At 37.5% G+C, this 13200-nt stretch overlaps 1 protein-coding gene across 4 annotated transcripts; it reads right to left on the bottom strand.

Annotated features, from left to right (window-relative positions):
• Positions 1-839: 839 nt before the first annotated feature.
• znf687a (zinc finger protein 687a) lies at positions 840-12661 on the bottom strand. 4 transcript variants are annotated; one of them, XM_084385993.1, is made up of 13 exons: positions 12570-12657; positions 12349-12425; positions 9346-11416; positions 7058-7127; positions 6829-6913; positions 6515-6699; positions 6237-6428; positions 5386-5548; positions 5082-5306; positions 4240-4352; positions 3849-3951; positions 2470-2929; positions 840-1214 (listed from the first exon to the last, which is right to left on the bottom strand). In XM_084385993.1, exons 3-13 carry the CDS (start codon positions 11399-11401, stop codon positions 1192-1194), a joined length of 3675 nt encoding a protein of 1224 aa, XP_084242119.1. In that variant the 5' UTR covers positions 11402-11416; positions 12349-12425; positions 12570-12657; the 3' UTR covers positions 840-1191. The 4 variants fall into 4 exon arrangements, with proteins under 4 accessions (XP_084242119.1, XP_084242116.1, XP_084242118.1 ...); XM_084385990.1 differs by having other exon boundaries at positions 854-2929; XM_084385992.1 differs by lacking the exon at positions 12349-12425 and having other exon boundaries at positions 854-2929; positions 12570-12661.
• Positions 12662-13200: the final 539 nt, after the last annotated feature.

Here is a 13200-nt window from a genome sequence, read left to right as displayed (position 1 = left end):
CTTTAAGTTCATACCAACCTTACTTCAGGTGCACAGGCCACAAAATGGAGTGATTTGTCTCACCTACTTTGTCTTTGTCCACTCTTGTCGGCTAAAAGAGAAGTTATGAAAATTATTCAAAATGGCTGGTACGCCTCATTTATCGTCAAAGAGCTCAGGCTGAAATGGAAAAACATTTGGTCTTCCAAAATTCCAGAGTACATACCATTCAGTTTGGGGTCAGTAAGAGTATTATTATTTAATTTTATTTAAGAAATTATTTTATTTATAGAAATTTATTTTAAGAAAATTGATACTTTTATTCAGCAAGCACACATTAAATCAATAATCACAGTAAAGCAAATAATCATCGTAAAGACTTTTACATTGTTACAAAAAACTATTTCAAATAAATGCTGTTCTTTTGAACTTAATAAAATAATTCTGAAAAAATATATATTTTTCCACAAAAATATTACGCAGCATGACCGTTTTCAACTGATAATAATAGGACATGTTTCTTGAGCACCAAAACATCATATTAGAATGATTTCTGAAGGATCATGTGACACTGAAGACTGGAATAATGATCCAGCTTTGTATCACAGGAATAAATTACATTTTAAACATTACCAACATTTGCAGTTAGGTAAGCAAGATTTGGGCCTTTAGTGTAGGTTAATGAAAAACAAGTAAATGAGATTTCAATAAATCCTCTTAAATATTTCAGATGGTAATACACAGATTTATGTCTCTGGAATCTGGGCTAAATTTATATCTGTATTACAGTAAGTAGTTTCCATGTGAAGTGATTTATAGTTTTATCAGTTGTGTATATACAGTATAACAGGACATTGAGAAATGATTTAGCCATTATTGTTTTTTTATTATTTATCTCAACAAAATCGATATGAAACAACCAAAAAAAAAAAAAAGGAGAACGCAAGAGGTTACATTACAACAAAGCTCTATTAATCATCTTTAAAAAGAAAACCAGAAGACAATGAGTAAGGCACCAATAAAACATAACTCCAGAACAAACATAAAAATAGAAATGTTTAACTCCATCACACACACACACACACACACAACAAATTCCTCCAGTGAGGAAACGATCATCTGAGGCCTTTAAGTGTAATCTTGTCTTAATGAATCTTAAGACTAAATGAAGAAGGCACTTATTTCGTTCTCATTCTAAAGATCAGCAACTATTCAGCAAGTTTCCTGATTTGAATCTATGGAAACACAAATAGAAGAAATACAGACATTAAACATAAAAATAATGATTCAAGCACAAAGGAGTCACCTGATTAGGGATCATTTGGCTATGCTAAACCGTTAGTAATTACAGTATTTTATTTTTAGTAAGCTGCATTTTGCATTAGAGAAACGGACAGTATTTTTTTTGTTTGCACAATGGAATCAGTAGGCACAGAAATATAGCAGGACTGGTAAACATGACCCTCTGAATATGATGAGAACTCAAAGACATGACTCATGCACAGTGTCTTGCCCTTTCCCCAAACCTCTCAGATCAATTAAGAGCTTGTTGATCACTTTATAGGTTGATCGAACCTAAATCACTCCTCTAATGGATTACTTATTCGAGAACAGGCTCCCCTCGATTTTGATTTGACAAAACTGGCCTAGTAGAGTAACTACATGTTATTACAAACATGATTTGCCCCAACGCAGTGTATTTGTCTAGTTTGTGAACGTGGAGTGTCAAAACCCTGCGACAAACCTAAATGTTAATAATCGGCAGACTCTCTCATTATATTGCCCACTAATACATACCACACGCTTTCTGCTGAATCTCACAAAAACACTGCTCACATTTCACCCCCATCAAAATCGAAGAAAAAATACATAAGAAATTATATGTTTCATAAAGAAATTTAAATCTACGTTTTCATAACAATTAAGCACTTTTTTTCCTTCTCTTTTTTTGCCAAACCGTGCATCTGGACATTTTACTTTTGAGATTTTAATAAGGAATCATTTGTTATTGTGTGTTATGTTTCTGTGATGCTGTAATTTTTATTTTAAATCAGCATAAATAAAGGCCTATAAATTATATAAATAAATTTGGAAAAAAAAGATAAATTAAACATATTTTTTTAACTATTACTTAATAAAAAATTAAATATTTCTTTTTTCTTTTCACTAAATTAAAAATAAAAAGGTCACAAAATAAAAATATCATGAAAAAAAAAAAAAAAAAAAAAAAGTCCTAAAATTAGGCTATTTTTTCTTCATGTAAAATATAATTTCTTATTTTACGTTTTTTGATTTTGGGGTGGCATATGACCCAGACATGTTCTTGCTAGGTTTCAGGTTTTCATCTTCATGTTAATTCTTTCCTGTCTCTCTACGCTGGTTTGTCGGTTTTGTATGCGGTGATGAAGGCCATGCCGTGAGTTCTGAAGTGTGTATTAAGATCAGCAGGTTTGTTAAAGTTACGTCTACACACCTTACAGGTGTGCTTACCTTCCCCATCCTCTACCTGTGTCCCCCCTACACTCGATGGTGACCCCGGGGACCCTGCTGCAACTGCAGAGTCAGAGGTCACATGTCCAGAAGTTAAACCAGTGACCGGAGACGCCTCGGTGTGATCGGAGGGGGAATCCCGCACGCGATGGCTGATGAAGAGATGCCTGCTGAGGGAGGAAGCGGATGCGAAACACGCCCCGCACTGCTGACACTGACAGGTGCTTCCCCCGTCACGGTGACAGACAATATGCTGGAGAAATTCCTCCCTGTCCTCTGTGGTAAAACCACACGGCATGCAGCGAAATCCCGTGGCTTCCTGCTCCTCTTTAGCTCTTTTGCCATGTCTGGTCAGGCTGCTCTCAGCCAATTGGCTTTCTGCTTCAACTGAGGCCCCGCCCAAAGTAGCACCATCGTGCTCCGATGAGCTGTCAGCTGCATCTGTGATTTGAGGAACTGCCTGAGAGTTGAAAATACTGAAAGTGACTTGCAGTGACAAAACCACAGGAAGCCATTCACTTTCAATGAGCCTTACAGCTCATTCACATCAAGAACGATAACTATAATGATGACAATAGTAGCGTCCACACCAATGCGCAATAATGTTCTTTGTTTATTTTATGTTTATTTTAAGCTCGCGCAGCAGTTATGTCATATACCACTATAAATGCTCAAGCTCTTTAAAGCAGGATGGATTCTGAATGGCTGTCAATGTTTTTTATCGTTCATCAGCTGGAAAAAATCATTCCAATGATATCGTTTCTCTGTACCATTATCAACAATAGTTATCATCCTTGGTGTGAACGAGCCTAAAAGGAATAGTTCATTTAAAAATTTAAATTCTTTCATCATTTACTCACCCTCGAGTTGTTTCAAACCTATATGAATTTCTTCAACTGTAACCAGACAGTTGATGTACCCCATTAACTTCCATAGTAGGAAAAAAAATAAAAATACTATGGAAGTCAACAGGGTCCATCAACTGTCTGCTTACTGACATTCTTCAAAATATCTTTTGTGTTCAACAGAAGAAAGAAATTCAAACCGGTTTGAAACAACTTGAGGGTGAGTAAATGAAGACATACATAATTTTCATTTTTAAGTGAACTATTCCTTTAAGTGTTGGTACAGTGTGTCCAAAGACTCGATACATTTGTGAAAAGTTTAACTTTATGCAAATGAACACCGACACAATGAGGTAATCACATTTTTGAAAGCTTGGGCCAGTTGCACAATTCACAAATAACATTACGGTATCTAGCAGTAGGAACACCTACTAGAGACAAATGTTACAGTGACCCTCAGCAAACAAAATTACTGTCAGGTGGTCATGGTTTTGGACATATTATGTCCATCTGACAGTGTATTTGAGCTCTTACCTGTCTTTGTTTGGCTGCTCGTCTGTCTCCACCATGCTGAGCCTCGATATGTTTCTCAAGAATCAGCTTACTGCTGAAACTCCTCTTCCCACCTGTACAAAGTCTTCACAACAAGAGACAACAGTAAATAACTTGTAAAGGACCTCAACATTTTTTATTTTGGTTTATTTATGCCTGGATAAAAGGATAAAACTGTGATAAATAATAAAGAAACACTGCTGAAACCCCTAAGCCAAGCTTAAAAATGATGGTTGTAAGAAAAGGTCTAACATTATTTGATTGCAAATGGCACTTGATACTTGATTTTGTTTTACATGCAATTCCTAGACATTTATACATTTTAAGTGTCTAAATACTTCATGGGGCTACGATACATATGTCTTATACTCACTGGCAATAAAAAGCTCTTTTGATTCCTTTGTGTTTGACACGAATGTGGCGTCTTAAACTTGAGGATGATGAGAAGGAGCCTTCACAAAGAGTGCATGGAAACTTCTTCAGCTCCTTCAAACAAAAATGTCACAAAGTCAGTGTGTTTTTATACACCATTAATACATTCATTTGGTTCAGGACAAATCAGAAAACATTCAAATTTAACAAAGGACAAAAACAGTACAAATCATAAACGTGTTTTTATGGCTTGAAAATGTTTTTTTATTGCATGTACTGTTGTAAATTCTGCTTACTTAAATATGTTATCCTAAAACATTATGTGTAACATTATTTATTCATCAAATAATACTATTTTCTATTTTAATATATTTTAAAACAATGTGTTCCTGTGATGTAAAAGCTTAATTTTTAGCATCATTACTCAGTCTTAAGGCACTGATATAGTCTTCATTGTAACATTTTTTTTTAAACTTTTTTTGTAACATTTTTTATTGTTATCATAAAAAAAAAATAAAAAAAAAATGCAGCTTAATATTTTTGTGTAAACAGTGTTTCTTCTTTTTCAGGATTCTTTGATGAATAGAATGTTTAACTGGAATAATTAGAAAGAAATAGAAACAGCATTTACTTAAAAGTATTTTTGTAACATTATAAAATGTCATTACTGTCACTTGACCAATTTAATGCATCTTTATTGAATAAAAGTATTAATTTCTTTCCAAAAGAAAAATTTTACCGATTCAAACCTTTGAATGGTAGTGTATAAAATATGGATTTTTTTTTTTTTGACAAAGTATGTAATCTGAACTTCTGTCTATGCATCCTTGATGACGTCCTGACCTTGCCATGCTGCTCGGACATATGGGCGATGTAGCTCTCTTTCTCTTTGTAGCGCTTCTGGCACTGTGAGCAGCTCCAGCTCTGGATATGTGGAGCAGTGGAATTCCCATCCTCTCTTGACACTCTTCCTCTGTCTTCATCCCGCTCCCACTCCTCCCCATCTGAGCTATCCATCTTTACCAAGTTGTTCTGTGCCGATGTGTCATAAATGTCCTTGTGAGAGTCCTAGAGACACATTATGGTCAAACATTTATAATTTATCAACGAATGGAGCTCATTTTTGTCTCAGCTGAACAAAACCAACCTTAACATGCTCAAGAAGGGAACTTCTCTGCGTGAAGAGCTTGTTACACTCAGGGCATTTAAAGACGTGCATCTTCTGCTTAACCAAGTGAGTGTCAAAATGGACACTGAGCAATGCCTTCTGGGTAAAAACAGTCCGACACATCACGCATTTATAGATCTCCCTGTCACAAAAAATAAAGGTTATTAGCACCTCAAAAAAAAGTTATGCAAACATTTAAAGTCACCATGAAATCAAAACTGACAATTAAACTTTTTTTTAAAAAGAATGTTACAGTGTTTATTATAAAGGAAAGTTTATTATGTCTCGGGGGTGGGACTAAGTATACTCCACAACTGACTGCAAAATTACATTCAGATCTGCCTCCATTTAGTTAGCAACTCCCAACTTTCTACGATCCAATCAATTCCCGAGGACGAAATCCAGTCCTGTCCTACATTTTTTGTCATTCCAGAAGCCGATTCAATCGGATGTCACAATAGAGACGAAAAGACTAATCTCAACTCCCATTTCATGCCGACTTTAAAGAAAGAATCGAGGAGACATGTACAAGCTAGTGTTGGGGAGTAGCTAACTAACCTTAACCTCATTTTCCAGTACATCAGTTTAAATCCTTGCAACTTCTTTTTTTAAGAGAAATAGTTAAAATTTAGTTAGATGCTTCCAGATTTAGAGATAATATAAAAGATATTGTCCCCTTAAATAACTTCAATTTAATTTGTAGTGTAGATAATAACTACTTATGTGCCACAAGTGACTAGCTTGTGGCGTGGCTGCAGTTGCAATGTGGTTTCCCCAACACTGGCGCACACACACAAACACAAACACAAACACACACAGTTTACACTTACTTGGACTGTCTAGCCGTCTCAGGGAGTTCAGGATGCTGGGAGGTGCAGTGGGTTTCAGCACCAGAGGAAGACTTGAAAGCCATGGGGCAGGAGGGGCATTTATGGAAGACCTCACAGTGAGCCGTCTGCATGTGAGTCTTTACAGCGTTCAGACTATTCACTCCTCCAAACACCAAATGACAACAGGCACATCTGCAGATAAGAGGAAATAGCTACTTCATTAACCAATGGATAAAACAAGGGATTTACTAGTATATATTACCACTATGTGTGGATACCTATATCCAAGGCGACGTGAGTAGTGCAGGCAGGTTTGACTCAGGTGGGCGTTGAGGTCATGAAGCTGACAGATGACACCACATTCAGGGCAAACCAGTGGAGGGAGCTGCTGATGTAACCGGCGGTGAGCTGCAGCACTGCATGAGTTCCACAGTGGCATTGGAGGAGAACACTGCATACAACACTAGAGAGAAATCAATATGTTATAATTTCGTAAATATTATCAGATATATTATTAATTGTTTTTTTTGTGAAAGTGTTAAAAGGGGCAAATGCAAATCGCGTCCTGATACACACACATGCACTCACTCACCATGTCGGTGACACCAGAATCCACCTCTTGAAAGTGTGCTGCTATTTCTGCTATGCTTTTGAATGGACTCCAACACTCTGGACAGCTGACAACATTGAAAATACCAAACAGCATCTTAATCTCTCAAACACCCACAGTCTTAGTTCATTTCATTTGAATGACTACTTTTTATTTCTAATTAATTCAAGAATAAAAACGAAATAAACATGATCTGACAGTGTGTGGTTACCTGTTATCAGAAGGTTGTGACAGTTGGCCACCACTTTCTTTAAGGGCAGGCAGAGTAGGAGAGAGCATACCTGTAATAGACAGAGTAAGCACATACTACACACATCAGCTAAATCATTCTGAAATGGACATGGGTTAACGTATTATTCTAGATTATTGGTCAATTATCTACAGCACTGTTAACCTAATGTCATTTACTGTTCATCTCCCTAAAGGATTAGCCAGCAATGCACTTCATTGTACAGAGACAGTCCTATGAAAATGGGTACAGAGAGAACAAGCCCTAGCTGAATTATTCCACTTAAACGTTTAAGTCCTTTGTTTTGCAGTGCACAGATTCCCTGTGGACAGAGACCGTGATTGGTTCTACGCTGCTCCCTGATCCCTGTGTGCACACTGGCTACTGATACTTATAGCATGACTATAAGTTTGTCTATTTTTACTTCTGAAATGTTTTATAAATATAATGTTTTGTTCAGACACATGGTAAGATCAAATTAAGAAGCAAATTACATCATTCAGGTTTTCAAAATGTTCAAAACCAAGGAACCTGAAATATGATGATCCCTTTGCAAAGAACTAATTTCTGGTAGGTATATATGCTACCGTTCAAAAGTTGGAGGTGGTATGATTTTTAAACGTCTCACCAAGGCTGCATTTATTTGATAAAAAAATCTCCAGTCTTCAGTGTCACCTGATCCTTCAGAAATCATTCTAAAATACTGATTTGGTGCTCAAGAAACATTTATTATTAATGTTAAAAACAGTTCCTGCTTAATATTTTTGTGGAAACCGTGATGCTTATGAATCTTTGATGAAATCAAATAAATCTATTGTAACATTTTAAATGTCATTACTGTCGATTTTATGACCCAGTCATGATAAATCTGACTGATCCCAAACTTATGAATGGTACTGTTTTTTTTTTGCTGTTGAATACATTTAATAAATATCTTAAGTTAACGCTTAAAAAAATATTTTGTAAAAACTTCTGTGGTTCCTCCTTGTTATGAAAATTCCTGATCCAAAATTTGCACAATGCAAAGTGCAAACCTAAAGTATTTGCTAACTCACTCACAAGTCTAGTTGGTTTGTGTCTGGCAAAAGTGGTGGAATATTACCATTTTATACATCATAGCAAATACACAAAATCACAGATATAATACAAAATATAAAATTCAATAGCTTAACATTCTGGCTTGATGAAACCCTCAAACAAACTGTATTTTTTATTTATTAATGGCATGTCTTTTTCCAGATCAAGCAGAGTAAACATTTATGGAATCATCTTTTAATTTCCATTTCGAAAACAAATACCGGGTGAAGTCTAAAAAAGCTAATTATTCAGCTTAAAAGAGAGTGCTTACACACTTTAACAAGCTGCTGGACTTGGCTAATTTAAAGGAAACACGGCCCCAACAAGAGTTGTCGTCAGTTGAAACAATGGAAAGGATGATAAAACTCCTTCAACAAGGAATTTCAGTGTGGCCAAAGAAGTTGGTTGTTCCTAGTCAGCTGTGTCTAAAATGTGTATAAACGAAATGGGAAGGTTATAAAAGGAAAACATACAGGCAGACCAAGGAAGATGTCAAAGTTTCAAGATAGAAAACTCAATAGAAAATGCAAAACAAATGCCTGGAAACAGGAGTCAATGTTTGTGACAGAACTGTAAGAAACCGGTTGAATGAAATGTGATTTACGCATAGAAAATCCAAACAAAAACCAGCACTAACACCTTAACAAAAGAAAAAAAGTTACAGTGGGCTACAGAGAAGCAATCACGGAGTGTGGATGATTGGATGAAAGTGATAATCAGTGATGAATCACAAATCTGCAGTGGCCGATGATATGGCCAGCAAACAATCTGGATATCAATCCAATTGAAAATTTATATTGAAAATATATATATTTTTTTTTAAAGGTCAATGACAAGGCTCCATCTTGGAAAGCTGATCTGTCAACCACTATTTGAGAAAGTTGGAAGCAGCTTGATGGGGAATATTGTCAAGTCCATGCCTCAAATAATTCAGAAAAAGAAAAAGATATATAAAAAGACATGCCATTAATAAAAAGAAAAAAAAAGTAAGTTAATTTATTTGTGGTACGTAAGCCAGAATGTTAAGCTATTGAACAGAACCTTTTTCCATCATATCTGTAATTTGTTTGTTATAAATTAAAAAATCTGGGTGGTTTTTTCCAGTGGTTGTAATTCTTAATTTTTGAGGAAAGGTCACATAAGTACTTTTCTTTTCCTAGTGCATCTATAAATACACTGATAAAGACACAAACCTATAGGCACGGTCTCCTGCTGGCCAATCATCTGCTCCACACTGACAGGACTCATGACGAGGTGTGAACACTGCATAACCAGTCCCTTCTCCTTGTGCTCTCGTGCGTGGAGCAGCAGGCTGCACTTATTAAAGAAGGCCAGGCGTTTGGAGCAGTGGTTACAGGTCACCTCAATCCTCATAGAGCGCCGATCATAGTGCCTCGCCAAGCTGCGCTCCAGGGCAAATGCATCCCCGCACTCAAGGCAACGATATCCCGTTGAGGGCAATCGAAGACCCCATTCAGGAGGAGGCATGGTGGAGAGGTCCGGCTGATAACTTGGCAGTGGATTCTTACTGTTGAGGATTTTGTTGAAGGCCTCGACGAGGCTAGACTGGCTGCGTGAGATCACAGCTCCCGGGCTGTTCACAATGGAGGCTGGTTTGGCTGTCCCAGGGTTCCCATTCATCGTTTTCTGCGCCAGAGAGCGAATGTTAGCCCCAGGCATGGATGAAGAGATAGATGGCAGGGTTGACGTTCTAGTGATGTTGACTGCAGTGGCAGAGAGAGTGGTGGCCAGTTGATTCTGTGCCCTGCTGGCTGCAAATAACATAGCTGTGCTGGCATCCTGAAGGGTGGACACGGGCAACATTGTCACCTGAGGTGGTCCTTGAGGAGCAGCGCCAGATCTCTGAATCCTGTGGACTGACTTACGGGCCCCTGCTTGAACTTTGGAGCCACCAGGACCTTTGGAGGCCCCTCCTTTGGGAGCCACTTTAGATACCGTACGTGTGATGTTACCAGCAGACGATTTGACAGTCTTGATTCTCACTTTGAGAGGTTTGGCGGAGGTCTTGCTTGAGTTGGTGACATCTTCAGAGGCTGAATCTACCAAACGAGGCTCCGTAGATTTCTCTTCCGTCTCCTCAGCTCCATCATCATCATCTTTTTTTGTATGAAGACCGCTCTTCTCCTGCACACTTACGCTCATGTCAATAACTTGATCTTGAGGGGCTTCTTCTCTTCTCTCCTTCTGTTCTGGCTCATTGGCTCCGAGCTGATTTGAGGGCAGAGATATATAAGGTTGAGGGATTTCTGGCTCAGGGCTCTCAGGAGAATCTCGCTCCTCGATTATGTGCTCAAGGTCTTTTTCTTCAGCCGGCAAATCATTTTTGGAGGTCATTGATGTTGGGTTGACACTGCTTTGTAGAAGTGTTGGAGGCTGGACAGAGGGCTCCTCAATTTGAGTGTTACTTACTGGTAAGGAAGGAGATGAGGGAGAGGGCAGCTGAAACACACTTAAAGGGGACCGCTGCATTCGTGGTACCTTGGGAGCAGAGCACAGCTGGGAATCCGGGCTCTCCTGTATGACGAGTGCAGGGCTACCGAGATCTGGTTCAGATTCTTCATCTTCAGATAAATGGCGGCGGACTCCTGCCCTCAAAGTGCCATTTAATGGTTGTGCTGCCTCACAATCAACTCTGGGGGGGAAATTTGAACTAACTGAATGTGAAGATAAGATGGGGGGATCAGTCAGGGGTAAAGACTGAGGTGGGGAGAAAGTGCTAGCAGGGTGTTTAGGAGAAGTGCCATCATGGTTGTCATCATTAGTTACTCTAGAGGAAGAGAGAGACCAAAGTGGCCCATTGGTCTGCATCTGGGTTAGAGTTGGTGATTGAGAGGGTTCTGTAGCCTCATCTGAGATTGTTTTGAGTCCATTATAGATGAATGAATCTGAAGGCATCAGGTCATCTTCTCTGGGACCTTTCCGGGGAGACTCATGTGATGCATCTACACCAAGAAAGTCTCCAGTTATATCCTCTTCAGTTTTGTCATCAGAATGTACACTGTTTTTTACAATCACACTGACCATGGAGGGGTCATTGTGAGGACCCTCAGGGCTGTCTGGGGGTCTTAGGCATGGACTTCCACTTCTCTCCTTTCCAACAGCACCACTGTGTTCATTATGATTACCATCAGTGTCAGACTGAATTGCTTCTTTGGCATCAATGTCTGGAATGTCAAACGCTGCCAGTAGGTCATCGAAATCTGGTGTCTTCATGTCCCCCATTCCCATGTAGATGACAAATACCTGCATTACATGACATTCCATTAGCACAGATTTGAACACTTGTTTATAATGTAGAAAATTGTAATGTGTTCAAATGCATCAACATGTGGGGGAAAAATATATAAATGGCACATAATTATATATATATATATATATATATATATATATATATAAAGCAATACATATATATATATATATATATACACACACACACATATATATATAATGACAAGAACATATATATATATATATATATATATATATATGTTCTTGTCATTATATATATATGTGTGTGTGTGTGTATATATATATATATATATATATATGTCTGTGTATGTGTGTGTGTGTGTGTGTGTGTGTGTATAATGATATGTAATGTATATTGTGATCAGTTAAATTTATCTAATACTTTAAATAGGAGGAAATAAAAGTCAGGGGTTACTTACAGGAAGTAGGCTATCAAATGTACAACATTAGATTCTATTACACACGTTCTTCTGAATAAGACATTTTACATTTATGCAGTAGCTTTGCTCAGCTGCTATTTAATTTGTGAATGTTCGCAGTACCAGGCAGTGCACTCGTTTTTAATTTACAAATATGAACTTTACAGTAATCTTTTCATAGGCTAACTAAACCAAAATAATTAGGTGCCTTTTGCACGACAGTTTGGCCACCTATTTCAACAGAGAATGTAGTTCAGCAATTACAAGAAACTGACAAATCCGCAGGTCGCCATAATGAGAGTAATCTGTCACATAGTAGTCTTGCTAAAGTATCTAGCCAAACAGCTACACCCGCAGTCTGCAGCGTCTAACGTTGATAACACAACAAACTTGATATTCATGAGGTGATGATGATCATAATTATTATATATTCGTATATATATTTATTATATTATCATAGCGATAAATGTATTGATGTATGTGTTGAAGCTTAAAACTTTAGTTTACCTGGCCAAATATTCTCGGAGTGACCCAGGACGGCGCACAGCATTTGCGTCACCTCTGAAGAAAAACAAGTCTTTCCACTGTACACATGCAAATGTCGATACTGTTAGAACTATACTACTGAAAAGAGAGCCGTTGATTTCTTATGCGTTGTTTGCAAGTGTCCAGCTGCTTCACAAACGGCCGTTGTCGTGAAACTATGACGCAGTATTTTTAATACGTACCTGTTGCGTGTGACAGTAGCGAAATGGAGTTTATGCCCATGATAACCACACACGAGCCACTTGCAGAGTTCAACAACATCACTCCGGAAGAGGAAGTCAAAGCTGATTTAAATACAGCTATGGCATTAAAGTATATGGGTGTGTGTGTTTATGTGTTTATAACGGAGTTTATGAAGAAAAAGTACATACTTTTGACTTTTGAGTGTGTAGCAAGAGTAGACAAGCTTTGAGACACTATCACGTCATACAATTGCGTCTTTAACGGTTGCTCTCTGTCGCATCCTGTCACCGTAAACTGGCCTGTCAGCAAAGAGGCAAATATAATGCATGGGATAATCAATGATTGCTGTGTTTCATTTGACCTGATTAATAACATTATATTAGTGGCAAAATACTTTATACACAAATGTATAAATAAAAATTTGTAAAATGTATACCCGTTTATTATATTCAGAAACGATTAAAATACATTTCAGATGCCCTCAGTAAAATGAAAAACCACACTGCAATAAAACTGTATAATTTGTTTGTATTATACAGTCTGTTGTAGTTTTTTTAATTAATAACTATTATTATTTTATTGTATTATTGTTTTTTTCCCCCTTTTTGTGTTGAGCCTTTTTTCTCTGTA

This window comes from Rutilus rutilus (assembly GCF_951802725.1).
Source record: "Rutilus rutilus genome assembly, chromosome: 17".
Taxonomy (NCBI): Eukaryota; Metazoa; Chordata; class Actinopteri; order Cypriniformes; family Leuciscidae; genus Rutilus; species Rutilus rutilus.
This window is presented reverse-complemented; position numbering and strand designations above follow the sequence as displayed.